The 21,077-nt window shown below is 44.5% G+C and overlaps 1 protein-coding gene across 3 annotated transcripts; it reads right to left on the reverse strand.

Moving 5' to 3' along the window:
• Positions 1 to 235: 235 nt before the first annotated feature.
• Positions 236 to 20,911, reverse strand: prim1 (DNA primase subunit 1). Of its 3 annotated transcripts, none has more exons than XM_070869652.1 (13): positions 20,764 to 20,911; positions 19,121 to 19,278; positions 17,808 to 17,914; positions 16,884 to 16,957; positions 15,772 to 15,908; positions 15,608 to 15,666; positions 10,321 to 10,428; positions 7,806 to 7,881; positions 6,257 to 6,389; positions 4,995 to 5,064; positions 3,024 to 3,121; positions 1,374 to 1,472; positions 236 to 524 (listed from the first exon to the last, which is right to left on the reverse strand). In XM_070869652.1, exons 1-13 carry the CDS (start codon positions 20,876 to 20,878, stop codon positions 505 to 507), a joined length of 1,254 nt encoding a protein of 417 aa, XP_070725753.1. In that variant the 5' UTR covers positions 20,879 to 20,911; the 3' UTR covers positions 236 to 504. The 3 variants fall into 3 exon arrangements, with proteins under 3 accessions (XP_070725753.1, XP_070725754.1, XP_070725755.1); XM_070869653.1 differs by having other exon boundaries at positions 20,729 to 20,857; XM_070869654.1 differs by lacking the exon at positions 20,764 to 20,911 and adding an exon at positions 19,897 to 20,712.
• Positions 20,912 to 21,077: the final 166 nt, after the last annotated feature.

Here is a 21,077-nt window from a genome sequence, read left to right on the forward strand (position 1 = left end):
GGCCTGGCTTTTGTAATTATAATTTCAGTTAGAAAGGTGAGTTTTTAAAATGTTTGTTACTTCAACTTGCTTGGTTAAATTTTGTTCCAACTTTTTAAATGTTAAGCTGCTTCAACTTAAACGTTTCAGTTGTTGTGGAAGTGTTACTGTTGCTTTTTGTGTTTGTTGTGGAATGTGACTCCCAATCTAATCGATTCTGGGCGAGCAGGAACCCATCAGAAAAATCACACCAAACTTGGATGTATAAATAGACGCTATTAGATGCAAAATGATTACACAAAGTCCGATAATTATTGGATTGAAACAAGTGTTCCCCATTGACTTCTCAGCTGAAGGCCGTCAGAGGTGATGAAACGCATTCTGGTTAATACTGAAGAACTTTTAAATGTTCATTGCAGATAAAGAGCAAAGTCCAGGAGGCAGTAACTGGTTCCAGATCCCACGATTCAAGCAGACAACTTGCTAAAAAAGCATTTGGAAAAAGGAACCCACTCATTGCTGACATCAAAAAGCTCCTTCCATATCTGGAAAAAAATATACAAATATATAATCAATGAATCAAACAGGCCCTTTAAATACAAATGGCAGATACAGCATCTGATGGTATTTTTTCTAATTTATGGCTGTACTTTCTTAAATTCTCGATCCTGACCACATATCATGCACTCACTATTCCCCACCCAAACGGGAGGTTAGCAACTTGCTCAGAGTACTCTTAGCATCACTCTAACCAGCCACCAGGAGATACACAGTCTTGAGAGTCTTGATCTCCCAATGTCATGGCTACTTTAAGGTAATCGACTTCTTGCTCAGACATCAGCATTTTCACTGCCTCCAGGACTTAAATAAAGTTGCAGTACTTGAGCAGTGATTCGCATGATGCGAGATAATTGTAGAAACTTGTGGTATGTGTCTTGGGTTGTCAGCCCACAGCAAACCACTTGCCCCAGTCATGCTCAGTATCTTGACAGTGTTGCATTTGTTGGGGTCCCATTCTTTGGCCAAGATGTTTCTCTCTCCAGATGCTGCCTGACCTGCTGAGTATTATAAACCCCTAGCCCATTACTTCACGAGCAACATTCTCCCGAACCACACTACGAAACAGGGATTCAAATGATAAAAAAAGAGCTCAAGGAACTCTTCACACTTGAGAAAAGCTTCTAGACTTAAAGCAAAGCAAACTCGCTTCTCGTGGTTTAATTGTGTGACTTAAACATTCCAAATTTTAAAAACACACTAAGCAGAAGATTCCCAGTGAAAGCAATGGCTTTCACAGGAAAAACTTACTCGGTTTGCACTGGCTTTGCTCAGAGCGCTGTATTTTGGCAAGTTCATGCCGTGACATTTTTCCAGAAATCCCAAATGATACTCACCACTCTGTTTCAAAAGTTGGCCCGTTCGTGACTGCTCCATTTTGTCTATAAATTGCTCAAAAATCTTGATGGGCCCCAGGAGATTGGTTTTCTTATAATCTGAGTGCAGAGAAATTAAAAGGAATTCATTCACCTATGTGCACTACACTCACTCGCACATGAATTCTGTTCAGTATTCAGTTTGTTACTTTCCATCATTGGAAAAAAATCTACATGTCCCCATTTAATTATTCTTCCCAATTTTTCCCCATCTCCAAGGTGTCGACTCTTGCTAGAGCAGAGTCTCTCCAGTATCTCACTGAAATAGCTATTATTCACATGTTAGCCTCGACAGAGAGTCGGTGTGCTGTTCCACATTGGGAGCAGAGACCTATCGTGTCCTCCCCCTAAATACTTCCCAGCACGGGTCACTGGAGAATGATCACTAGCAGGAACCCTGACCAATCTCCCTCTCCCCAAAGTGTGGAGGCCTTATTGTGGTGCCTCAGCTAACAGCACCAACCGAGGATGGAACCAGAGACCTTCCTGGTCCGTATGACAGCTATTCCCAGCCATGGGGGGGGGGGGGGGGGCAGAAAGAGAAGAACATCACTTGAAATCCATTTTAAAAACAGTGTATTTTGGAGGCATTCAAAGTGCTGGAAGGTCTGGTCACACATACTTTCAGGAGTTTGTTCCACATGAACCTTCTAGTGGCTGTTTGCACAGGGACACCGGCAGAAGTATGGGAACAGGTCACGCCCACCATTGCAGCCAAAGACAGCACGTGCAGACTATTAGGAGAATGCATCTAAAAAAACACTCGGAATTTGACAGTAATTTCTCCTCGAAGAAAAGTTTTCTTCTGATTTCATCAGCCATCACCATTCCACTTCATGGCTGAGGTACTCGCCTGGCTGGCAGCTTTCAGGTCTGTGCCAATGTTGCGAGAAACCGAGAAGTACAAGTGCCTGATGCCTTGGAACATGTAGCATGCCTGACCCCTTACTCAAAGAGTAATGCACAACATGAAAGAACACAAAACTACACTGCTCTTTTAGAACAATGGATAGTGCATGCTCAGTAAATTATACAGCAGTCCAAATGGGTTGGGGGGGGAAAGATTTTCAAAGGCCATGGCAGCGAACACCCAAACAAGACTCCTGGCACTGTAAATTACTTCTAGTCTCTGCTGTAGTCAGTCAGACTAAGCAGCAAATTGTCGTAAGTTTTACGGTTTAAAAAAAAAAAAAATCTTTGAATTTAGAGTCACACAATAGGATGCATGTTAACAAGCATCAACTTTAGTACCCCTGAAGGCTCGGTGGGCAAGAGCAGTACTTAGCGTTATGTTGAACTATAAAGACCAGGACAGCCCCAGGTTCAATCCCAGGCATATGATGAGCTAGCCCGGGAGGTGGGGGCTACAAAATTAGCCTGTTCCCATGGACTAGGAATGGAACAAAACCCCAAAAAAACACAATCAGTATCCATTGACATCTGCAAGCCACTTTGATGACATACCAGAGGGTGACCCGCAGACTTGGAGCCAGACCCCACTAGAGGTCAAGACCTTCAGGGGAGGAAGCTGCCAAAAATGGGTGATGACTGGTGTAGGAGAAGTGATCTGATGATATATTGGACCTGCATCAATCTCACATATATATTTACCTCTGGTGCGACGTTTCACCTCTGGTTCCTCACCATTCTCAGCGCTTGTATTCTGCTGCTCGTCCTCCGTTTTCTTATCAAGTTCCTTGCAAAGGGAACTGAAAGACAACACAGCATCAGGGATTATCCTGCTGTAAATGACAGCAGCACTCACCTCCCTACCCCTCCCCTTGTCTCCTGAAGGCATCGAAGCCGTGTTGGGATGAGGTTACACGAGTGGCGGGTGCTCCTAAACATCTGACCTATTACTTGCGAGCGTGTAGACAGATTGTGCCTGCAGACTGTCAGACGGTGAAAGACATCGTGATTGGTCACAATTCTGCCATGTTTCCAGTGAGGAGGGGTGGTCACCAACGTTCCCACTAAGCTGCGCAGCGGGCGAAGTTACGCATATGCTGCTCGCCGGCTTTTACATGGAAGAAACCGCGCATGCGCAGAAATTTCAATGGACCGCACATGAAAAAAAAGAAGAGGGAACATTGGTGGTCACTGTATTGCAACCAGGCAGAAACCTTGAATGATTTTCCCCTCCCTGGATTTCTCCCGAAGGTATTGAGGCCTTGCTGGGCTATGGTCCTGTGGGGCCAAGTCACCTTTTCGTACCTTGCCCAACTGACCAATAGTCATGTGTGAGCGTTGACAAGGGGTCTTGTGAGCTCTCAACCACATGGACCATCATGGATCAGCCTGATTCCGTCCTCAACCGGCCTTCCACCAGGGCTTGCTGGACAGCAATCTGAAGCAGGAACCCTGGGCGATTTTCCCTTTCCTTCCCTGAACCAATGGTGCTACAACCAGTTAGTGGTGTCTCCCTAACACAACTCAGATTGGGAAGTCAAACCCGCGACCTCTAAAAGAACAAGGGCAGCAGGTGCATAGGAGCACCATCACCTCCAAGTTCTCCTCTAAGTGACTTGGAAATATATCGGCCGTTCCTTCATCGTCACTGGGTCAGAATCCTGGAACTCCCCCCCTAACAGTACTGTGGGAGCACCTTCACCTCATGGACTGCAGCGGCTCACCACCACCTTCTCAAGGGCAATTAGGGATGGGCAATAAATGCCAGCGACGCCCACATCCCATGAACGAATAAAAATGTCAGAGGTATTGGGAGTAAACCAACACCCTTTAACTCAGTTACATGGCACATTGGAGCATCAATATACGCTACTTGGACTGTGGCATGATAATCACGGGTAAAAAAAATATCTGCCACATCAGCAAATCACCCTCAAGTAAACAATGGCTACAGGTAGAAGATGTAATTGATTGAAAACTGCAGTGCTATTAACGGAAACCAGGCTTAGAACTCATGCCTTAACAGCAGGAACTTCTTCGCACTTAGCCAGGCTGTGGAGAGGGGGGGATGGGGCGCTGCAAACTAGCCTCGGCATCCTTGACGAGGGAAGACAAGAAACAAAGCAAACGTAGCTCCATACAACAATTCCTGCCAGAAATGTGTGTTATGTGTGCCAGACAAGGACTGGTTGTGATGCTCCCTCACTGCTTCCCGTGAACTAGCCCGATGATATTCACCAACTACTGCAGATACTTAAAAAAAAACACACACACACCCTTTTTTTGTCTTGCAGCTCGCCATATTTGCTCAAGTTGCACTCCACGGGGCAGGACAACCTATAAAGAATGTGAAGTTCAAACACAGGCAGTGCCAACATGTAGGTGGCACTGTAGTGCAAGATTCATAAGGTACAAGAAAAGAAGTTCGGGATGAACTGAACAAAATGGAAACTTTTCGGATCGACCTTCTAACATTTTATAGAACCCAAGTTGAAGCACTGACGCAGCTAAATTACATCCATAATTACCTGGACACTCAATGTCATTCTGTGGAGCCACTCCTGTGCCTTATTTAGACTTTAAAGAATCTTGATGTATGGCACCAACACAGGAAAAAACAGTTAAGTTGTTTTCTGAACATGTAAAAATAATCAATGTTAATGTTCTTCCTACCTTATTGTAGGCACACTAAAGGGATCAAACTTATCCAAATTCTGCACATCCATAGGCACTGAAATGCGTCCTGAAACAGCAACAGAAATGACGAGCACGATATAACACTTGCACGCAAACAATGGCACTCAACAGAAATTATGTGGCAACACTACAAAACATTAGTGACAAATCCATTTTTGAAGAGACTTTATTATTTAAGAATTAGGAGCAGGCCATACAGCCCCTCAAACCTGCTCCGCCATTTAATAAGATTATGGCTGACCTTCGACCTCAACTGCACTTTCCCGCCCGATCCCCATATCCCTTGATTCCCCTAGACTCCAAAAATCTATCAATCTCAGCTTTGTATATACTCAAAGACTGAGCATCCACAGCCCTCTGGGGTAGAGAATTTTAAAGATTCACCACCCTCTGAAGAAATTCCTCCTCATCTCAGACCTCAATGGCCGACCCCTTATCCTGAGACTGTGACCCCTGGTTCTAGACTCCCCAGCTAGGGGAAACAGAAAGCTTGTGAAATATTAAAAGGAACTGATGGAATAGCTTTAGTACATTGCCATTTCATCTGTGAGGCCGGAGGTTCAAAGCTAGTCCCGACTGGATAACTGTCTTCTCTTTTCCAGTTGCAAAGGAACATTGCAAGATGAATTTGGGACTGCCTCCAACCAAATCCTTGTGGCCATGAGTTGACAGCACAAAACAGCCAATAATGGCAGGAATCGGCTCAGAGAGGCTTCATGGGTGAATGGTATAGAAAGATGTGAGTGGTGGCAGTAGAGGGCACTCAAGGTTGGTGCTAAGGCACATTGGTGAGGAATAGGAGAGCAAGCTTTATTTAACTCCAGACCAAATCTGTGCTGGATCAGGCCTGGGAGCAACAGATACTGGGCGACAAAAGCAGCAAGTGCATCATTATCCAGGGAGGTCAACACTCACGTTTGAACACACAAGGCTATAAATGCAAAAAGATATTAAACACTTCTGCACGGACTTATTCAAAAGCCAAAACAAGTATCTTTGGCTCTCGGTCACAAGATCTATGACAAGTTATCAATCTCAGCTGTGGAGGGGCAAAGAGGGTAAGGAGGAGATACCCAAGAAACAAGATGCTTTACCATAGAGGGGATTAACAATCCACTTATTCACCCATCAGCTACAAAGTAGCACTGGTATAGACCACCCGTTGTCCTGGGAAGGGGTAAAGGACTGTCAACCTTTAAGGGAAGGAAATAAAGAGACAGACAGACACACACAATTACCTGTTTTGGGATGGACAGAAAAAGGACTTTTCAGCAGATGGTTGAGACCTTTGCTGACGTTCACATCCAGACGAGGATAGCAGTACTGCAGCTTTATCTCTTCTAAATGGTAGGTATTCACATGTTTGGTTAACTGTAGAAAACCATTTGATAAATGGTAAGTTCTGCTTCAAAGACAACATAACACCAGCACACCTCCCCAAGGCTCTCCCCCGTTATTTCAATACTAAAATTGACACCATCCACCAAGTTGTTTTGAACAAAATAGTCAACTCATTTTCAAGATTTACAATATTCACATATTCAGTCACGCAACTAAGTATCAGCCGTTTGTGACAAAGAAAACCCAACATTTTTACTTAGAGCTGTTTTTTTTTTTTTGAAATTCGTAGCCAATCGTTCCAATTCTTTGTCAAATCACAAACGCCAGAGGTCACCTTGGGCCCATTCAAGGATCACTCTGCGCCAATGCTCTTAGAGCTGTATTATCAACGTTTAACCAATCGAGAACATTTATAAATGTGTTGAACACGAGAATAAACCCACCATGTGACTACAAGAGCACACTACATTCTGTACCTGCCCCCCCCCCCCCCCCCAGAGGCACGGAATCGTACTGGGGTATGGTTACCATGGACACAGGCAGTCCTCCAGTGACTCACCTAGATGGGCATTCTTTACATGAGAACCGGGGGAGGGGGAGAAAGAGGACAACACTCACAGCCGAGCCTCATCTAGTCCCCCTCTGACATTCAGACTCCAAAACTCCAAAATAATCACCAGTACAACGTTCAGAGGTTAATCATAGAACCAATTCCTTGTAACTCACTCGGAATTTCCGTGGTCTTACTCAGTGATGGATTAAAAATAAGAGCAATTACCCAACCACAGGATAAAGCCCTTTACAGATCCTTCTCAATCAACTGTAAATTAATAAAGTTAAAGCAATTAAGTTGCAATCAGGAATTCTCTGGTACGAATGTCATCGTGCATTGACAGCGTGGCATGTTCTGGCCGTTAGTATCTAATCGACAGCTGCGACTGCTTGGATAAAGCATGCAGGATTAATAGAACAGCTCTCCGATAGCTTAGTGGGTAAATGCACCATAATGCTGTGGGAATAAGCCACAGACCAGACTCAATTGCCAGTCTGTACCTAGCTGGCTAATCTCAACCAAGGTGGCTATAGGGGGATGGAGAGAGAAACCATCAATGCAGTGCTCTCCTCTGCAAGGACATGTGGATAGTTAGGTGAGGGCGGGAATGAGTCCACTGCAAATGTACCACTCTCAAAAAACTTGGCGACACTGTCTTGGCATATACACGAATGATGATTTTGGTGCAGAACACGAGGCTGCCAATACCTGTGGAACTAGGTATTGGCAGTGCTTTAGGAGGAGAAAGCGGAAAATATTTCATGATTAGAAACCACACGAATTTCAATGCATCGGTTTATGTTGGCTTCGGATTTCCTCAAATGTACTTTTCTTTGTAATCGCTCTCAGATTATGTTATTGTCTAATCAAGGCTGGATTAGATGACCACTTACTTCGTTTTGCAATAATTTCCAGCGCTCGGCTGAATTTCGAGCTTTGACAAAATCTATTTGCAATCCCTCTCGAAACTGTGCACGGTTGTTAAAGAAGATACCTCCATCGTCTCATGCAAATATCTCAACAGATTTTAACCACAGAAGCAGAAGCTTCAAGAAAAGAAACAAATCTTACCACTAGACCAAGGAATCTGTTCCTTTGCGATAATGAGAATGGAGCAGTTGTGCAATGCTAATCTAAGAAGCTGCTGTGTAACATATACTGGGACAAATTGATCCAGTTATCTACAGCAGGAGTCTTTGTTGCACTTTTGCATCGAATGTGGTTACACTGCAAAATCTGGTGTACAAGTCGGACCATTGCCTGCTAAATACTTAGCGATTATAATAGAAACCATCAAACAAGGGTCCAAGTTATAGTAAGCGGAGTTAAAAAAAAGAGTTCATTCTCAGGATGTGGGCGTCGCTGGTAATGCCAACATTTATTGCAGATAGCAGTTTGATACAACTGAGTGGCAGTTGAGAGCCAACCACGTTGCTGTGGGTCTGGCGTCACATTTAACCAGACCGGGGTAAGGGCGGCAGATTTCCTTCCCTAAAAGGACATTAGTGAACCAGATGGGTTTTTAAACACTGTCCAGTAATACAACCACTAGACTACTGAGCACACACACACACAAACCAAAAGTTTCATGGGGATGGAAGAACACAGCCAGGAATATAATGCACCAGTTGATTTGAGACTGAACCAATAAAATAAAAATCATGAAACAAAATCTTTGTTTGGGAGCAGAGAATTTCTTCACGAAGGTTGGGATTAGCAAAAGCACCTCCCTCCTCCACTCCCACAACTATACCCCTCTTGGCTGGGGAGAATGTGGTGCAGTACTGAAAGAGTGCAATCTTATTTTGAAAGGAACAAGTTATGGCAAGAAAAAAGGGACTTCAAAAATACACACATGAATGGGTTTAAGATTTCTTCAACCTAGTAACAGGGTTAGAATGTGATTTTTTTTGTGCTCGAGGTGAAGAATGTTTGTGCTATGGAATGGGAGACTTAGCGGGAACAGTGGCAAAGTGGTTATCTTACTGGACTAGTAATCCAGAGGCCTGGACTAATAATCCTGAAACACGAGTTTAAATCCTACCAGTGGCAGCTGGGGAATTGAAATTCAAAATAAATCAGGAATAAAAAGCTAGCATCGGTAACAGTGACAATGAAACTAATAGATTGTGGTAAAAACCCATTTGGTTCACTGATGTCCTTTAAGGAATGAAACCTGCTGCCCTTACCTGGTCTGGCCTATATGTGACTCCAGACCCACAGAAATGTGGTTGACTCTTAACCGCCCTCTGAAATGGCCCAGCGAGACACTTAGTCCGCTACAAAGACAGACTGCAGCGGTTCAAGATGGTGGCTCATCATCACCTTCGAGGGCAATTAAGGATGGGCAATAAATGCTGATCGTGCCGACGCCCACATACAATGAATAAAAAAACTTCCTCACCTCTTTGCAACAGCAAGCACGCCTTGCATACAGAGCAAATCGAATTCGAAACACATTTTCATCCCCAACTATAGATGGGCGCCCCATATTGTTACAGTGGGGTGTTAATTCTGGCAATTTTCCTTTTACTTGTGGGCTCAGACCCACCAAGAACTGGACTATAAAGAAACATAGAAAATAGGAGCAGTAGTAGGCCATTCGGCCCTTCGAGTCTGCACTGCCATTCAATATGGTCATGGCTGATCCTCCATCTCAACACCATATTCCCACTTTCTCTCCATACCCCTTGATGCCTTTTGTTTCTAGAAATCTATCTATCTCCCTCTTAAATATATTCAGTGACTTGGCCTCCACAGCCTTCTGTGGCAGAGAATTCCACAGGTTCACCATCCTCTGAGTGAAAACATTTCTCCTCATCTCGGTCCTAAATTTCCTCCCCCGTATCCTGAGACTGTGACCCCTTGTTCTAGACTTCCCAGCCAGGGGAAACATCCTCCCCGCATCCAGTCTGTCCAACCCCATCAGAATTTTATACGTTTCAATGAGATCCCCTCTCATTCTTCGAAACTTTAGTGAATACTAAAGCTGCCTGAACTCATCCTTCACAAAACATTTCCACCATGCATTAAAAAAAAGACATGGCAGAACTGGCTAGAAGATTCCTGAGATTCTAGCCACATTAATACTCAGAACAAAACTGCTCAATTAACGCCGAAGCCTTATAAATGCACCGGTGGGGATCACAAGTCATGGCCACTGGAACTCTGGTCTCCAGACTCATTTAATTCAAGATATTTACCAGACAGAAAAGGCAATCACTTTTCCCATCTGAACTGGATTGAAGAACAGGCCCAGGGATAGGACAGCAATGTTCAGAGACACGGCACCAAGCAATCTTCCGCAGCAATTAAACTCCCCAACATCAATGGAAAAAGAAAAAGGAATAAAAAAAAAAAAAGTTAAGCATAGATTGATCAAATATTGTTAATTCCAATGAAAGGATATCAGGGGTCAAAGCTAGGACTTTCTGCCAGTTTTCTTTACTGCTAAAGATGTCTTGTTTATTCACGGCATAGTCTTCAAAATAATTGTCGATCACATTGATAGCTTGCCTACAAGTGGATCAAAAGCAATGGTTAGCAATAGGGCTGACGTGGCGAACCATCACCAACTAATCGTTCCCACTCCAGATCACTCCTGCGTCACACAAGCACAAAATGACTTTGATCTGGGCTTTTAAAAATTCAGCACGTAGCGAAACAATCATAATCAACTGATTTACAATTTCCACAAAAATGCCAACATAATCAGCATGAACCCAGTAATACAACCAATACACACTTAACATAAGTCATAAAAATGCAATTTCATTTATTCAATCACCATAAACTCAATGGCCTCAACATAATGCACATTAAAGAGCATACCCTCAGATTGAGCAATGCCACAGATCTGCTCGTACTGTATAATATAAGCTTTACGTATACTCACACTTCGGTTCATCACACGTTGTAATCACACTATCACTGCACAGAACAATATGCCGGAGCCACAATATCTAGGGCCCAATTTTCCCTGGTGATTTGCACCATTTTTTTTGGCGTGCGCTGTTTTTTTGGGTGTAAGTTTTAAATTAAAGTTTCCCCAAGTAATCTGTGCCAGCGTAACTGAGTTAGTTACGATTTTTTTTAGTTTCATTTTTTTTCTGTCATACCCGATGTCTGCATCAGTTTTTGTCAATTATGGAAGTTTGTCCCCCCAAAAGATTCTCCTAGATCGGCGTATGTGATCACTCCCGAAAAACCTTCGGCTGAGTTATGAAAAAGCAGCGTATATTGCAAAATCGGCGCAGAAAGACGCCATTGTTTTTCAGCGACGTTTTGGAGGGAGTCAAGAAGACTTAAATATACATAATAAAGATTAATTTGTTTTACTTTGTAACGCAGGAAATGGAAATTTGATGGAATTCTGTAACTTTTCATCTTTCAACTGACACGCCACCACCAAACGTCTGCAAGGTCGGAGCGCCGGCCGGCAGAATCGGTCCTGCGCCCGGACATAGGGGTTCGGCTGCAAAAGAAGCCCGGGGGGGCAGGGGTGGGGGGCTGTGGAAGGCAATCAGAAGGCATCACAAGACTGCACTACGCTTCAAATGTAGCCCGGGGGTGTTGCTGATCATTGCGCCTGCGCAGACCTGGGTGAGGTCCATACAGACCTGTGGGGAAAGAAAAGAACCTTGTCCTGCCTGCCTGCCATTTTGAGCTTCTTGCAAAGATAAAATGTAAGCATGGGGGCAATACTGACAATGCCATACCTTGTGCAAGCTCTTTGCATCATCGTGCTGCGGGGACGACAATTGATTCGACATCATCCCATCAAGAACCTCAGAGCCCGTAGGCTGATGGGCAGGAGGCCTTAGCCACTTCGGGTATATTGAGACAGGCGTTCGTACCTGCAGCCGAGTGATGCACTGTGTCAGAAGGCTGCGTTTCCACAAAGAAGTTGTAACAGATCTGTGAGTTGGTGAAAGCAGACCTGCAACCTAGAAGCATCAGGACCGCTTTGTCAGTTGACGTGAAGGTTACTGCTGCACTTTCATTCTATGCATCCGGATCCTTCCAAGCTACAACTGGGGATGTGTATGCCATTTCTCAACATGCAACACATGTTTGCATTCGGCAGGTGATTGCTGCACTATATGCCCAGAGGAATGACTATATAAAATTCCCCATGACCGCCCAGGCAACGTGTGACAGGGCTGTGGGCTTCTCCAGGATTGTTGGCTTCCCAAAGGTACAGGGCTGCATTGATTGTACCCACATCATCTTACAAGCACCTTGAGGATTCAGAGATGTACAGGTACAAAAAAGGCATTCACTTCATTAATGTGCAGCTCGTGTATGATATGCAAAATATCCTGGGAGTACCCCTGACGTGTTCATCCTACACGAGAGCTTTATATCTGCCATGTTTCAGCAGCAGCCAGAAGGGCAGAGCTGGCTACTGGGAGACAAAGGGTACGGCCTCGCCACCTGGCTCATGACACCCCTACGCCCAAGCCGGAGGGAAGCTGACCGGGAATACATGTCGCATATTGCGACATGCAGCATCATAGAGAGGACCATTGGCATCTTGAAACAGCGTTTCCGATGCCTGGACCATTCCGGAGGCTACTTGTTATACTCCCCTGAGATTGGTCAGTCAATTCACTGTTGTGTGCTGCATAACTTAGCCATCATGAGCCAGCAGCAGATGGTAGGAGAAGACGCACCTGAGGGGAGAGTGGCTGATGATAATGATGAGGAAGAGGAAGATGCAGATGACTAGGACGAGGAAGCCATGCAACTACCTAAACCTGGAGCACGACAGCGGAGGAGGGCGGGCTGTCGTGCCCCTTCAACGATTGCTTGAGCACTTTGCTGTCTGAAGGCTCAGTGGCAACTATGCCACATGGACCATGTTTACTGTTTGGACCTGTTCCGTAATGTTGTGTTGTGTTAATGGAACAAATGATGGAAATGATTCTTGTTTACTTCAAAAGTTGCATTAATAATGGAAATGATTCAGTTATAATTTAAAATATATTTTATTCAAAAGTTTAACATTTGTTTGTACTTAACTTACATATTCTTGTATCACACTTTAAAGTTTTCAGTTAAGATCACTTAAAAACTTTATGATCACTTACCAACTTTTAAACTTGCAAATTTACATAACTTGGAGGGGGAGCAACGTGGAGGGCCCGGCCTCGGGGTTCTTCTGAGGCTAGTCTGGGAATTGGCAGTTGATTGTGTTAATGGGTGCGGGGTCTGGACGTGTTCCCTTATTGCAACAGCTAACTCCAAAATTCGCTCCCTTGTGTGCCCTGGCAGTGTCTCAACTACCTCCAACATTTCCTTCCTCATGTTCACTGAGTGTTTGAACTACCTGCGACATTCCTGCCCTCACGTGCACCGACATGGTTTCAGCTGACAGATATTCCCTCCCTCGTGTTTCCGGACAGTGTTTCCATTTCTCGAGAGTGTTGTTACTTCTCCCGACAGTCCTGATACCTTGATACCTCATCACCCACCCCACTGATGGTGTCCAGGAGTGATCGAGTACGGTCAATGCTCTCCGCACTCATTGCCATCACGTGAACCACATGTGTTAGATCCTGCACCTCAGGAGAGTGTGGTCAAGCTTTCCTTCCCCTCCTCACCTTGGGTGTGCCTCGCTGCACCCCACCACTGGGACCCGCAGCCTCGGACGGTGGGAAACCATGGAATGTCTCACCAACACTCAAACCACTAGCACCTCAACGGGCAGCACCTGCACCTCCTCCAAAGTGAGTACAACAGTGGGGGCTTCATCCATCCCCTCCGGCCCCCCCCCCTCCTATGCTCTTGGTCTGGAAGGTGGGATTGGAAGATGTTCTCCTCTTCAGGCTCGTCCTCGTCTGAATCTTCTTCTACATCGTCAGGGTTGGCCTCAAGTTCTGCAAAATATAACACAACAGACAAATGGTTAGCAGCAGAGGAGGGGGCAGGGTGGGTGCATGAGTAGGCTCTCACAGCGCAGGCAACAGGCTGATTTGAAGGAACATGATGAATGATAGCACATTACATCAACCGAAGCGTAGCTGACGGAGATATCTCCATGAACTGAAGCATGGCTAGCCCGTGCAGTACTGAACATTTAGCAAAGCCAGACTGTGGAATTTGCAAGTCTCACCCTCTTCCTCGAGTGTGGGCCCAGCTTGTGCAGTGGTGGTTGCTTTTCTCCAGACAGGACCCATCAAAGCAGGGACCCTCTCTTCCAAGGGTGTCAATGGGAGCAGATTTGCCGGGTCTCCTCCTGTTTGCGTTCTTTCCCTTTTCTTATGTGCTACCTTCCTCTGCAAAAATGAAAATATAACCTTTTAGAGAGGGTGTCTTTCTGCTGGGTGGGACACATGCAGATGGTCACATTTCCAATTCCATTGAATAAATGAAAATATTACTTACACTAACGACTTGACCAAGGTCCTGCCACTTCTTTTTACACTGGCCTCCAGATCTCGGGGTGGTCACGATTGCGCAGTAATCTTCGGCAACTTGGTTTCTTCATTTCTTTGGGTGGAACTTTTATGCGACTTCTGCTGGTATCCAGCTTCTGCCATCTGGCCTCAATCACAGTAACTAGTGCCTCCACTTCTTCCTATAATAAATTCTTGGTCCTGACACCACGTTGCATCTTGTATTGCTGCAGCTGCGATTTTTCCAATGATAATTACAATTCTCACACAGCATTCAACGCGCTCACACACACAACTGGCTCTTTAAAAATGACCAATTGCAGACCGGAAGCTGTACTGCGCATGCTCGCCCATAGGAATCCCATCAAAAATTTCCTTTTTTTCCTCCGTGCAGAAGGGGCAGCATCGTTTTTTCGGCAGTCAATAGGCTCCACCCCCCGAAGCGACTGGACAGGCTGCACAGCTGCAAATTTGAAAAATACAGCGGGGAAACTTGGCATTTATTTTTGGAGTATTTCTGGCCTAGAAAAACAGGTGTAACTCTGGCAATACGCCAGAAAACGGCTTTGGACAAAATTGAGCCCCTAGTGTTGTAGTTGACTTTCCCACAAAAGTAGGCTTCTGATCCCCAGCCTTGAATAATTAACCGTTGAACTCACTCAATGTTTATCCATCAATTATACTTTTTAACCTTAAATGAAACATACTTTAGGATATTGTTTTAAATGGTACAATGTACCTGTCCATAGACAATAGCACATCTCGTGATTGGTCAGTGATCCAACTACAGCTGGATACATTCAAATGTCTTCATAAAGACTTGCATTTCTATAGCACCTTTCACAACCTCAACATGCCCAAAGCGCTTCACAGCCAATGAAGTACTTTTGAAGTGTCGTCACTGCTGCAATGCTGGGAAATGTACCAACCAACTTTTGCACAGCAAGCTCCCACAAATGGCAATGAAATAAATGACCAGATAATCTGCTTTAGTAATGTTAGTTGAGGGATAACCCTTGCTCTTTTTCAAATAGTGTTACGGGATCTTTTACATCCACCCGAGAGGACAGGTTCTCATCTCAACAATAGCACCTCCAACAGTGCAGCCTTAAGTTTGTGCTCAAACCTCTGGAGTGAGACTTGAGCTTCTGGCTCAGAGGTGAGAGTGCTAGCAATGAGCCAAAGCTGACACTTAATCCACAAAACGTGATTTAGTGCCTTATAGCCACACTTGGGTATCTGATATTCTCCACGTAGTCATAGAAGGAACTATTTTCTTACGCTACTGCACTCACTGAATCGAAGGATGAATGGGATGAGACAGATGCACTTTCTTGATTGTATCTGTTCCACCCTGTAAAAGAGACGGCCACATTTAACATTACAAACTGATGGAGAAAGCATAGCATGTGACCATTCTCCCAACAGGGAAATTAACCTCACAGCTTACAAGGCTTACCTTAACCACACTCAGGTACTCTGCAACAGCAGACCGAGCTGCCGGAGAAAGATTCCGTGCAGTTTCATCACAGACCCAGCAATGGACCCCTCTTCGGCCAGAATATACCCAGAGTCGATGCTGAAACCCAAAGTCCTCTGTGATGTGAACACAGGAAACCTACATTATATCAAGTTGCCCATGGCACCTGCGATATTGAATTTCAAAAAACATGCACCACTGGATTCCTATTACTACAATAATGCTAGTGTAGTTTAAAAAGGGTTACATTTTACTCTTTCTCCCCCAATTTTCCTTCAAGAACAGGATAGCATATTGGAGCTGCAATCTATTGTGCCACAAAATGATTGGACACGGATCTGAGCCACATGTTAAGTTGCAGATTACGTAGAATGTACAGGCCCACCTGCTCCATGTCGGTCTTTATGATCTCAGTACATGGGGAGGCAGCGAGTCGAGACAAATTGCTTCCACATATGGAAGAGATGAGCCGCCCCAGCAAAGCAATGAATAGCAGACGACACAGGGAGCCCAAGCTTAGTGATAGACCACCATGTTCCAGTGTCTCATCTTTAAGAAATGCTGATAAGTGGCAGCACATTCAAGAGGTCAACCACTTTCTGATAGCTTATTAAAGAGCGAATGTGTTTTGAAAAATAGAGCAGTTTCTATTTTCACCAGTACGTGAAACCAACATCCATTTTATGGCTTAGAAACAAAGCAAGTATCTCCACGAGGTTAAGGTATCGTCTGGCATAGTGTCGTGTTGACTCAGACAGACCAAATTACCCCAGGTTCAGCTCGGCTGGGGCAGCAGTAAGCACGTCACAATTCACCCAAACGCTCCAGGTGGTGAGGGAAGAGAATAAGAAAACCAAAACAGGCAGAGCTCGTGTTCCTGAACATTACCCGAGACCCCAACTGGAACGTGTGATGCTCGCCACTGCCCATTAGCTCGCTGACACTCGCTCAAGAACAAAGCCACTTGGGTCAAGTATCAAAAGGCTAGAGGCTGCTTGGAACTGTAGCCCAGAAAGAACCAGTGCCTTCAGGAGAACACAAAAACTAAAAATTTAAACAGAATTACAGGAGAGAGAACAACTCAATTTTACCTCCCAATGCTCTGTCCAGAATCTTGATAGCAATGGTCATTAGTGTCCAACACCTGTGGCAAATGTCTGCAGAGCTGAAGAATACAAAATAACTGGACTGAAACGTGTCCGTATAATTCCATGACATTCGATGTCAATATGAACAGAATAGGCTATGATTGTTATCTACAGCAGAAATTAGGAACGTTGAAACATGACAATCCCTTCTCTTCAGACATCAACCCGCAAAATTATTTTCTTTTAAATTATAAACAACAAAATTCTTCCATTACCCACAAACAAGTTAACCTATGGTGAATCTAATCTGATCCAAAATCTCCAATTGGCTTTGGGTTCCATTTTACTAAATATAATAACTACCTGGGCAGTTTTCAAACCGTTCCAGATTACTGAGAGACACAGGCCGTGTCCACATCTTCCAAACTATTGTCTATTTCTCATTGTACTTGATCTTTCTCCAATTTCTGCTGGATTTGTGGAGTAAACGGAAATGCAATCACAGCCCTTTCGTCCACAGCTCGCCTCAAAGTTCCTTGGTGAACGTAACTGCCGAGCACGAAAGAGGCACATGTAATGCTTTCACTTTACCCTGGTTCACTATGTTACACTTTCCAAACACCAAGGTACTTCAGCATCCTTGGTCTACGATTCTACTGTTGGGATAAGGGAGCTGCTTTTAGCAGTGCTCATGCAGGCAGTGTCTGGACAGTGCTCTCCCACAACCCAAACTACAGAAGTGCCAATTTTAAAAGCAAGTTATTCCAGTTCTGATGAAAGGTCATTGACCTGAAACGTTAACTTGGTTTCTCTTTCCTCAGATGCTGCTTGACCAGTTGAGCATTTCCTGTTTTAATTGTAAAGGCACCGTGGGTTTAGCACTGTAAAACGCTGGGACTGTGCAAAGGATGCTAAGCATCAACATACCTGCAACAGGTTCGGACGTCATCATAGTCAGTCATATCAATATCAAAGACCAGCTCTTTTGCTTTGGCCTGGAACGTTCCTGACTTCACAGAGTTATGTTGGCTAGGCTACAAAAAAACCACACTGAACAGTTAGGAATTGCTGGCAAAAACTTCCACCCCACCTCACTAATTTTCTCCTCTTCAGTGAAGGCTTCTTCAACAACACCTTCCTAACCTGCGACCTCCACCACCTAGAAGGACAAGGACAGCAGGCGCATGGGAACACCACCACCTCCAAGTCACACACCATTCTGACTTGGAAATATATCGGCCGTTCCTTCATCGTCGCTGGGTTAAAATCCTGGAACTCTCTCCTTAACAGCACTGTGGGAGCACCTTCACCATACGGACTGTAGCGGTTCAAGGCCACCACCTTCTCAAGGGCAATAAATGATGGCCTTGCCAGCGACGCCCACATCCCAGGAACAAAAAAAAAGCGCCTGAGTGAGCTATGATGCCAGGTGCCCTCTGGTACTTTGGCCAACTGGCTGTTATGTTAATAGCCGAGCATTCACAGGCTGTCTTAATGTGCAGCAGCGGAGCCGAGCTTGATATCCGACGTCCACACAAAAACACAATTTCGAACAGTGGTTGCTGGATAGCAATCAGGATTTCCCTAGACAATTTCCCCTACCTTTATTTGCCCAGGGGTGCCAAAGTTAACTGCAGTTCGTATCCCAGCTGCTAACCTGGCTGCGATCAGCTAAATTACTCAATAGTATTCCAGTCAATTCATCTATCACATATTATCAACATAACAAAAACAGATTATCTGGTCATTACAGGATGGACCTCCGTTATCCGGCACCACCTCTCGTCCGGCATGATTCCGGCGGCCGACACCACCCTGACTTTGGGCCCAGGCTGACACCTGGCCGGCCAACAATTCGGGCCCGCCTGGGGCACCGCCCTCTGCCGAGGGTGCCGGATAAGGGAGGTTCAACCTGTACCACTTTGCTGTGTGTGGGAGCTTGCTGTGCGCAAATTGGCTGCCGTGTTTCCCACATCACAACAGTGACTACACTCCAAAGGTACTTAATTGGCTGTAAAGCGTTTTGAGACATTCGGTGGCTGTGAAAGGCGCTATATAAATGCAAGTCTTTCTTTTTAAACATGGGGTGCATGATTCATTGAAAACTCAGTATAAGCACGTGCATTACTGGTTACTCCTGCAGGTGGTGCTGTGACAGATATTTTGCAATGTTAAAGGCATCATTCAGAGAGACAGTGTCTGAGATTGGTGACATCTGAAGTACTGTTCCTCAAAGTTACCTTGCAGGAGTAGACAGCTCCAATGTCAATCTTATAAGGGACCATTTTCTGCATCTCTTTCTCCAGTTCATTCTGATTGTTAAAGGATTGGTAACGTACATAGATGTCATCCTTCAGGGTGAAGGAGAATTCTCGATTCTGGAAATAGTTCCGAGGGACTGTTGACACAAAGAGAGAGAGTAACGATCCAGCCTTGTGTGTAAAGACAGGAGGATCCCAGTGTGGTACTGAGCCGCACAGACCAGGATACACTTTTTCTAAGAAACATACTATAGAATTAATCAATGGGGTCACTAATTTATTTAGCATATTTGTACCAAAACACTAGAGGAAAAATTGCACTTAAACCAATGCACTCTCATGTTACGCAATTGGATTCTTTAGATACTAAATTAATTTTTAAACTGTACCTATCTTCAATCATCAGTGGCAGATGTGTAACCACCAGTATTTCACCACAATTATTCAGCTCAAAGTGCTCTCTCCTGCCACAACCCAAGTTTGGGAGAGGGAAAAAACATCTAATTGTATGGCTGGCGGTAAAAAAAAACAGTTCAGGTGGAACTTTCAAACTTTCCACCATTACACTGCACTGAAATCCTCGTGACAACAGATGTGTGTGAGAAAGATGCTCTCATGCCTGCATTTATTGCACATCCCTCAGTACCCTGGCTTTTTTTTTACAACCGAGTGACTATAAAGAGCGTCAAATCAACCGCTGTGTGGGACTGGAGTCACATGTAGGCCAGACCAGGTAGGAAAGGCAGGTTCCCGACCTTGCAGGGCATCCGTGACCTCGTTGGCTTTTTAAACAACAATCTAGAAGATTTTCATGGTCATTTTTTTCTGCTGGCAGCCTACAAAGTACAACATAGATTAGAATAGATGACAGTAGAGTTACATTTTGAACAGTGAAAATGGTGCGATGAACCAGCTCTGAAGCTTCAAGAGATGGGATTTAACATACAAAACCTGTGCAAAACTCTTCAGAAATATTGTGTAAAAGGCAGCAAGCTTGGTGTGTTATCACAGAAGTTACACGGCAAACTTGTTGCATTTCATTATTTTTTTTGTGGTTGAAACGCTGATTCAAACGCAATTCTTTCCACCACTCATTTCAACAGTTCCTTTCAATAGTTTTGCAATTGGTTTCAGTTTGCCCCCCAAAAATCTCAACTGTTGGCAATCATCTGCCTTGGTAGCGATGAAGCAGTCTAAACAGGAGCGAGGATGGGTGTGCTATATTCATACAATATGCTGCAATTTACAGTTGTCAATAAGATATCTGACAGCAATTAAATTGCAGGGTGCTGACCTATCCGAACTCAGAACAAATATCAGAACGCAGAGCTTTCTTGCACCACGAGACTTACAATTAAATAATATTCCTTATAAGTAAGCCTTATATTACCGCACCATAGGGTATTTATACTTTTAAACATTTTATATTACAACACAAAGACAACAAAAGGGGGGGGGATTAATGTGGCAATAAGTCGATTTAAATATGTACTGATGTATCTTTGATAAAGAAACATCACGCGGGAGGAAGTTCATTCATTTTTCCTGGAAACCTTTTGCACAGCGAGAGTAGCGAAAGCCACTTACAGAAGAAACATCTTTATGTTATATTTACTCCTTACCACCACCATAGTTTAGCCATCTGAAGTACTGAGGATATGGGAAGAGGCGCCTGTAATAAATGGGGAGCAAATCTGGTAATTCAGCCGCATCGTACCGACTGTCGGTTAACGCCATTTTCTGAGGCGGGAATTGCAAAAAAAAACGCGCGCAAAGCAGTCAACCGTAACCGTTCACCCCGCACCGGAAACCGCCCGCCAGGCCTGCCGGGAGTTGCAGTCTGCAGGGGCTGATTACCTTTTTCTTCCCTCAAACCTCCAGGTTAAGAGGGCATCTTAAAAAATGTTTGCCAACCCTTTTTAGGCTGTCGTTTTCC

This window comes from Pristiophorus japonicus, chromosome X, assembly GCF_044704955.1.
Source record: "Pristiophorus japonicus isolate sPriJap1 chromosome X, sPriJap1.hap1, whole genome shotgun sequence".
In the NCBI taxonomy this organism is placed as follows: domain Eukaryota; kingdom Metazoa; phylum Chordata; class Chondrichthyes; family Pristiophoridae; genus Pristiophorus; species Pristiophorus japonicus.